Source organism: Cebus imitator, unplaced genomic scaffold (assembly GCF_001604975.1).
Source record: "Cebus imitator isolate Cc_AM_T3 unplaced genomic scaffold, Cebus_imitator-1.0 Scaffold85, whole genome shotgun sequence".
NCBI classification, from domain to species: Eukaryota; Metazoa; Chordata; class Mammalia; order Primates; family Cebidae; genus Cebus; species Cebus imitator.
Genome location: NW_016107400.1, coordinates 2,114,078 through 2,122,434, shown reverse-complemented (window position 1 = coordinate 2,122,434; position 8,357 = coordinate 2,114,078). Strand labels below are relative to the sequence as shown.

The window sequence follows — 8,357 nt, the reverse complement described above, 5'->3', positions numbered from 1 at the left end:
GGAGTGCAATGGCGTGATCTCGGCTCACCGCAACCTCCGCCTCCTGGGTTCAGGCAATTCTCCTGCCTCAGCCTCCTGAGTAGCTGGGATTACAGGCACACACCACCATGCCCAGCTGATTTTTTGTATTTTTAGTAGAGACGGGGTTTCACCGTGTTGACTAGGATGGTCTCGATCTGTTGACCTCGTGATCCACCCGCCTCGGCCTCCCAAAGTGCTGGGATTACAGGCTTGAGCCACCGCGCCCGGCCTGTCTCCCCCACTTTTATTATGGACAGTCTGAAGCACATAAAAATAGGGAAAATAGTATAATAAATGTGTACATGTTTCATACTCAACTTCTATGATTAGAAACAAATGGTCCATCTGGTTTCATCTAGGCCTCATTGCTGTCTTTTCATCTCCATCTGGATTACTTTAAAGCAAATTCTAGATGACATTCTCCTGGGCATTTCTGCCAGAGTTACCCTTCCCTTTCTAATGTGAAAAAATGCCCATGTTAACTGTAAAATAACATGTGTCCTCTTTAGGTGTCTAAACATTTTAATTTCACAGTGTTAAGGCCTTAAAATATACCTTAGATATATATTTTTTCTAAATTAAAAGACTTTTTTTTAAAGGTATACAGAAAATTAAGCAGAAAACAATGAGTTTCCATATACCATCTTCACCCCAACAGTTTCCACATCAACATATTGTGTTAGTGTGGTACATTTGTTACAAAGGAGCGAATATTTATACATTATTATTATTGACTAATTTTATAGTGTACCCCAGGGTTCACTTTATGTTATGTATTCTACGGACTTTTAACAAAATGTGTAATGACATGTATCCACTATTACCGTGTTAGGATAGTTTCACTTCCCTAAAAATCTTTTGCACTCCATCCACTCATTGTTTGGTCCCTCTCCCCACTCCTCCCTCCCTCTACCTTAAGCCCATGGTAACCCCTGATCTTTTTACTGTCTTCATGGTTTTCCCTTTTCCAGAATGCCATGTAGTTGGAGCCATATAGTATGTAGCCTTTTCATTTGGCTTCTTCCACTTAACATTGTGCATTTAAGGTTTCTCCATGCCTTTTTGTAATTTGAGAAGCTCATTTTAAAAAAATTTTATTCTTTTAGATTGTTGAACAGATAAATACAAAACTACCATCATCATTTGTAGAAAAACTGTTTATACCATCATCTAAACTACTATTTTTGCGTTATCATAAAGAAAAAGAGGTAAGTAACACATTGATAATAAATTTTGTCAACTTGAGTCACTGAAGAGTTGGACCTAATGTTGCTTACAAGGCTACATAAGTGAAATTGAGTGAAATGAGAAATGTTAGATTTAGAATATGGTGATTGTATTTGTTCTTTTAAGTTTATATTTTTTGATAATCATACTGAATACTTTGATGAATGATGTGCCTGATATTCTTCAGACTATGCATCTTTTGCTGTTATTTGTCAAATTTTCATAAGGGTAAAACAAGCTGATACATTTATAAAGTTGCAAATTAAGAAGTACTGTGCATTTTGTAAACAAAAAGACTGGCTTTTCAACCACCCCCAGTCACCTCCACCACAGACTTTTCTGGTAGATTTAAAAAAAAAAAAAAAAAAAAAAACACCCCCCCCCCCCCCCCCCCCCAAGACGGGGTTTCACCATGTTGGTCAGTCTGGTCTCGAACTCCTGACCTCAGGTGATCTACCCACGTCAGCCCCTCAAAGTGCTGGGATTACAGACGTGAGCCATCGTGCCCAGCTTCTGGTAGATTTTTATGAAAATCAGTCTTAAGCCGCTGTTTGCATGTCTTTTGTTGTTGATTATGTTAAAAAATAGTCATTTAGGAAATTTCATATAGACTGTTTTCATTTACAGTACTCTTGTGATAAAACTTTGTAGATTTAAAATAGTATACTGATATGTGTCAGTTTTCTGATTGTTTTTTTAAAAATTAAAATGTTAAGTTTTACAGGCAGTGAATTGATTAATCTTAAATTTATTTGTATCATCAGCACTATACATATAGTGATTTATTTTCCATATAATTTTAGAAGATTTATTTTCCATTTAATTATCACTTCCTTGAATTTTTCATTTCTCAGGTTGTTGCTGTAGCCCATGCTGTTTATCAAGCAGTGCTCAGCTTGAAGAATATTCCTGTTTTGGAAACTGCCTATAAGTTAATATTGGGAGAAATGACTTGTGCCCTAAATAACCTCCTACATAGTCTGCAACTTCCTGAGGCCTGTTCTGAAATAAAACACGAGGCTTTTAAGAATCATGTGTTCAATGTAGACAATGCAAAATTTGTGGTTATATTTGATCTCAGTGCCCTGACTACAATTGGAAATGCCAAAAACTCACTAATAGGGGTGAGTCTTTAATTGTAATGACTTAATTTTATCCACAGTTAAACCTTTTCTTATAGCATATTGATGTATTTCACTATCATGTCAACATGTCTGTAGGGTCACTGTGTAACCCATAGCCATATTTAAAACATGCCTGGATAAATAAAATTGCTAGGAACATTTTCTTGTCATTATATTTAACTTGTCTTTTTCCTTTTCCATGTTGAATCTTGATAAGGTTTTTTTAATATTAGTTTTATTTTCTAGAAAATATTTTAGGAATTTCCCCTATTTGCTCTAGCATGCTTACAGAAAATGTCAATGTTTCTTACAGCTCAAATTTGTATAGTTCTTTTAAAATGCATTCTCTTTCTTCTTCCCCTGGTACTTTATTCTTTCTTTCTATTGAAGTTATTTTTTAGCCATAGTCTTATATTTTGGCTGTCTACTTTTCCCTAGGAACATTGATAGAGTTGAAATATTCCTTATCTGAAATACTTGGGAGTGTTTTAGATTTTGGATTTTGGAATATTTTGCTAACACTGGTGAGCATCCCTAATCTGAAAATCCTAAATCTAAAATGCTCCAAAATTTGAAACCATTTTGAGCACCAGTATGATGCCCCAAGTGGAAAATCTCACACCTGTCCTCATGTGATGAGTCCAAACTTTGTTGTATGCACAAAATTATGTACAATATTGTATAAAATGACCTTTGGGCCATGAATAGAAGGTGAAACATAAATGAATTTTGTGTTTAGATATATATATATGTAGATATTCCAAAATCCAAAAAAATACAAAGTCGGAAACACTTCTGGTCCCGAGCATTTTGAATAAGGGACACTCAACCTGTATTCTTTCTTTTGGGGGGGGGGGAATTTTTTTTTAACTTTTTTTTATTTTTTATTTTTGATACAGATTCTCACTGTTGTCGCCTGGGCTGGAGTGCAATGGCGTGATCTTGGCTCACTGTAACCTCCGCCTTCTGGGTTCCAGCAGTTCTCCTGCCTCAGCCTCCCATGTAGCTGAGATTACAAACGCCTGTTACCGCACCTGGCTAATTTTTGCATTTTTAGTAGAGGTTTGCCATGTTGTCCAGGCCCGTCTGTGACTCTTGATCTCAGGTGATCCACCTGCCTTGGCCTCCCAAAGTGCTGGGATTATAGGCGTGAGCAACCATGCTCCGCCTGTTTTTTTGCTTTAAGTAATTTGAAGTGGTTCTGCTCTTGATTCATATTTATTGCTTATGGCTTGTGTATTTCTTCTTATTGGACCACGCAGAGTGGAAAAACATTATTTTTAATAGAAAGTAATAGGTATAGGCCAGGTGCTGTGGCTCAGGCCTGTAATCCCAGCACTTTGGGAGGCCAGGGTGGGAGGATCACTTGAGGTCAGGAGTTTGAGACCAGTCTAGCCAACGTGGTGAAACCTTATCTCTATTAAAAATGCAAAAATTAGCTGGGCATGGTGGTGTGCACCTGTAATCCTAGCTACTCAGGAGGCTGAGTCAGGAGAATCGCTTGAACCCAGGAGGCCGAGGTTGCAGTGAACTGAGATCATGCACTGCACTCCAGCCTGGGTGACAGAGCCAGACTCTGTCTCAAAAAAAGAAAGAAATGAGTGTAATTAGGGGATAAGATTTTTAGGAGGAAAATGGTAAAATCTGATATTTATGCTTGCATGTGCTCCATGTTGTTTGATTGGATTGCCTTGTATCATTCCATAGCTGCTTCCCTTATTGCCAGTTATGGCTTATATTTAAAGTCTGCAGTAAACTCGTCTTCATACATAAAAGCTTGATTTTTGAGGAATTCCCATTATTTACAGATTGAAAGATATTTATGTCCAGCACTCTAGAAATAAGGAGAAAGTGGTTGGGGATGGGACAGTCAGGTGGAATGGAGTGTCTTAGTAGTATAAAGGAAAAAAGTGGATGGAAAAAGTATAGAGTGGCAGGTTTCGCCTTTGTTTTCTTACTGAACAGGGCACCTTGCCATTTGCGGTATATGGAAAATGAAGGAAATACAGTCTGTTCCCCTAAAAGGCACATACAGAGGGCTTTGTTTAGACCTGAGATCAGCAAACTGTGGTCTGTGGGTCCAATATGGCCCAGCACCTGTTTTTTGTTTGTTATTTTAAGTGTATAATTCACTGATTTTTTTAGTATATTCACAGAAGTGTGCAACCATCACCACACTGGTGCCTGTTTTTATAAAGTTTTCTTGGGTCCAGTCTTGGTGGCTCACACCTGTAATCCCAGCAGTTTGGGAGCCCAAGGCAGGCAGACCACCTGAGGTCAGGAGTTCAAGACCAGCCTGGCCAACATGGTGAAACCCCATCTCTACTAAAAAAAAAATAGAAAAATTAGCCGGGTGTGGTGGTGGGTGCCTGTAATTGCAGCTACTCAGGTGGCTGAGGCAGGGAGAATTACGTGAACCAAAGAGACAGAGGTTGCAATGAGCTGAGATTGCGTCATTGCACTCTAGCCTGGGTGACAGTGCAAGACTCTCACTCAAAAAAGAAAGTTTTCTTGGAACACAGCCACTCTCAATCCTATGTTTTGTGTGTGGCTGGTTTTATTTTGCTTGTTTGAAAGAAAGAGAGAATCTTACTTTTGTCATCCAGGCTGGAGTGCAGTGGTAGGCTCTCAGCTCACTGCAACCTCTGCCTCTCAGCTTCAAGCGATTCTTCCATCTCAGTGCCTCAGTAGCTGGGATTACAAGTGTGCACCACAACGCCAAGCTAATTTTTGTAATTTTAGTAGAGAAGGGGTCCTGCTGTATTGCCCTGGCTGGTCTCGAACTCCTGGGCTCAAGTGAACCACCCACCTTGGCCTCCCAAAGTGCTAGGATTACAGGTGTGAGTCATAACACCAGACCTGTAGGCTGTTTTCTTACCATAGTGATAGATGGGGAGTTGCTGCATTGCACAGAGATGCTATATGGCATGCAAAGCCTTTACAACTTTTCTTCACAGTAAAGTGTTTGCCCCAGGTTTAGTGTACTAGATCCCTTTTAAATTTAAATCTGTAATTTTAATTTAAAAATGTCTAAATATCCCTATTTTGAAGGATAAACTCTGTATGCTTCTGTGTATCTTGGAGAAGCCATAAACTTACTTTGTTTTGTACATGATCAGATGTGGGCGCTATCTCCAACTGTCTTTGCACTTCTGAGTAAGAATCTGATGATTGTGCACAGTGACCTGGCTGTTCACTTCCCTGCCATTCAGTATGCTGTGCTCTACACATTGTATTCTCATTGTACCAGGTACTGTATTTATGAATTTTTCTTAAGAAAATAACCCCACAAAACATTTTATTTTTTAATGTATAGATTTTTAAAATGTATGTTGATTTTAACTTTGGACTTGCTTTCTTTGCTTGATTAAAGATGAAAAGATAATCTATACTTTGTCTTTCAGGCATGATCACTTTATCTCTAGTAGCCTCAGTTCTTCTTCTCCTTCTTTGTTTGATGGAGCTGTGATTAGCACTGTAACTACAGCTACAAAGAAACATTTCTCAATTATATTAAATCTTGTGGGAATATTACTTAAGAAAGATAACCTTAATCAGGACACGAGGTAACAGATATTTTATAGTATTAACTGTTCCTAACGTTATTTATTTGTCTTTATAGTTTGAGAATAAGAAATGTGGATTACAAGAAATAATAAAATAAAGGTGGATGTAAGAGGTGAGGTAGAGGCAGCTCGTTCGTTGTTGAACACCTTATAATTTGGCTTTATTATTTAATATAGGCTTTCTTATTTTTCTGAAAAGAAATACATGAAAAATCTCAATCCCCCATCTCCAATGTTTCATAGGAGACTATATATAGATTTTTAATATTCTTTGCTTTTGTTTTTTGTTTTTTGTTTTGAGATGGAGTTTTGCTGTTGTCACTCAGGGTGGAGTGCAGTGGCACGATCTCAGCTCACTGCAACCTCTGCCTCTGAAGTTCAAGCGATTCTCCTGCCTCAGCCTTCTGAGTAGCTGGGATTATAGGTGCCCAACACTATACCCAGCTACTTTTTGTATTTTTAGTAGAGATGGGGTTTCACCATGTTGGCCAGGCTGGTCTTGAACTCCTGACCTCAGGTGATCCACCTGCATCAGCCTCCCAAAGTGCTGAGATTACAGGCATGAGCCACTGCACCCAGCCTCTTTGCTAGTATGCCGCTTTAGGAGGTTTTCTTAAAAGGCACACAGCTATTTTGACAGTAATTTCTATAGTTTCATTTTGTATTTTTTGTTTTTTATTGCTTGAGGTGTTTGAAAAATCAAAAGAAAACCAGGGTAAGAAGACTAGCTTTTTCAGGTGTTTTTTTTTTTTTTTTTAAATGTAAAATCTGTTGTATATTTTGTGTTTCAGGAAACTGTTAATGACGTGGGCTTTGGAAGTAGCTGTTTTAATGAAGAAGTCCGAAACATATGCACCTTTATTCTCTCTTCCGTCTTTCCATAAATTTTGCAAAGGCCTTTTAGCCAACAGTAAGACTCTGTTTTATAAAAAATTTTATCAACCCTAAAAAGGGTCTTTGGTAATGGGAGATGGTCATCAATCAAATTCTTTTCCCAACATGAAGAGGTATAATCCCTGTTTTAATGAGAGATACACAGTCTTCTTTTTTTCATTTTTAGTATTAGAAAAATGTTTCTGAAGTGATTGTCACATTTTTACACTTATGTGAATATTTATAGCTTGCATATACTTTTACATTTTCTCTCAGTAAAGGGTTTGTGTGATGCCCAGTCACTTACATTACGTGGGTTTTGTTGACTGTGTCATTTTCGCAATGTGACAGTGAGTGAGGATGCCAGATAAGAACAGTGCCTAGTCTATATAGTAGGCACTCACTCTGTGTTTAGTGAATGGATTCAGATAATTATGACTGGGATATAATTTCTTTTGGCCAGCTGAAAGTAACTGTCTTTTAATGTTTAATAGCTCTCATTGAAGATGTGAATATCTGCCTGCAGGCGTGCAGCAGTCTACATGCTCTGTCTTCTTCTTTGCCAGATGATCTTTTACAGAGGTATGGAGTTAAGATCATGTCTTTTGATACTGACCCTAATAATCTGGAAATGTTAACACACCTGCTTTGTCTATTTCATTCTTTCATAGATGTGTTGATGTTTGCCGTGTTCAACTAGTGCACAGTGGAACTCGTATTCGACAAGCATTTGGAAAACTGTTGAAGTCAATTCCTTTAGATGTTGTCCTAAGGTATAACAATTGTTTTGGAGCAAAGACATTGTGTTAAATTTACAGCCTATTAGTGGTCTACTTTAGAAAAAGATAAATCGTCTATTAGAGCATTAATGACATATCTTTTATGACCCTGCTTGTCAGTGATTGAAGTGATGTCAAAGAATCAAACTTTGCAGGTCTGCAAGAAAATGAGAACTTGTTAATGGGCTTTATAGGCTCACAATAATTAGTATAGAATAACTCATAGTGCCAAAATGTGTCTTTTAGAATGTCAGATATTTGAAAAACTAAACAGTAATCTTTTATTGTTTTTGATCAAGTTGATTTGGGTGCTTTAAGAGCCTAAAATTGATCCTTTTGTAATACATAAGCATGATGATTAAGTTTTTATGTTCACATGTTAGATATACCTACCTCAAATCCTCTTATGATGTCGGCAGATTACCCATCTGACGTGAATGAAAAAGGAATCTAAATTTGTAATCACATCTCTATCCATTTTAAAGTCTCAATTTTACTGTATTTTTACTTCCAGTGAGTTAATAAGTAAATAACCCATTTACAGTATGTGCTAACCTTTTAAGCTAAAACATTTTGCATAACAGCAACTTTATTTTCTCTCTACAGCAATAACAATCACACAGAAATTCAAGAAATTTCTTTAGCATTAAGAAGTCACATGAGTAAAGCACCAAGTAACACATTCCACCCCCAAGATTTCTCTGATGTTATTAGTTTTATTTTGTATGGGAACTCTCATAGAACAGGGTAAGGCTTTTTTTTTTTTT

The 8,357-nt window shown here is 37.3% G+C and overlaps 1 protein-coding gene and 1 non-coding gene across 7 annotated transcripts in view; both read left to right on the top strand.

The window, feature by feature from the left end:
* The window catches only part of LOC108308452 (serine/threonine-protein kinase SMG1), a 71,757-nt gene that overhangs the window by 4,908 nt on the left and 58,492 nt on the right, over positions 1 to 8,357 (top strand). For all 6 annotated transcript variants that reach the window (XR_005201206.1, XR_005201207.1, XM_037740533.1 and 3 more), the window contains exons 3-10: positions 1,128 to 1,229; positions 2,103 to 2,372; positions 5,492 to 5,622; positions 5,777 to 5,938; positions 6,730 to 6,848; positions 7,306 to 7,393; positions 7,483 to 7,584; positions 8,197 to 8,337. Coding sequence is in view for 4 of the 6 variants with exons in the window: in XM_037740533.1 (XP_037596461.1) it covers positions 1,128 to 1,229; positions 2,103 to 2,372; positions 5,492 to 5,622; positions 5,777 to 5,938; positions 6,730 to 6,848; positions 7,306 to 7,393; positions 7,483 to 7,584; positions 8,197 to 8,337 (1,115 nt within the window). In the remaining 2 variants the exon portion in view is untranslated. The remainder of the gene's footprint in view (positions 1 to 1,127; positions 1,230 to 2,102; positions 2,373 to 5,491; positions 5,623 to 5,776; positions 5,939 to 6,729; positions 6,849 to 7,305; positions 7,394 to 7,482; positions 7,585 to 8,196; positions 8,338 to 8,357) is intronic.
* Positions 7,921 to 8,024, top strand: LOC119472112. Its single transcript, XR_005201223.1, has one exon. It is a non-coding gene; the product is annotated as a small nucleolar RNA U13 (small nucleolar RNA).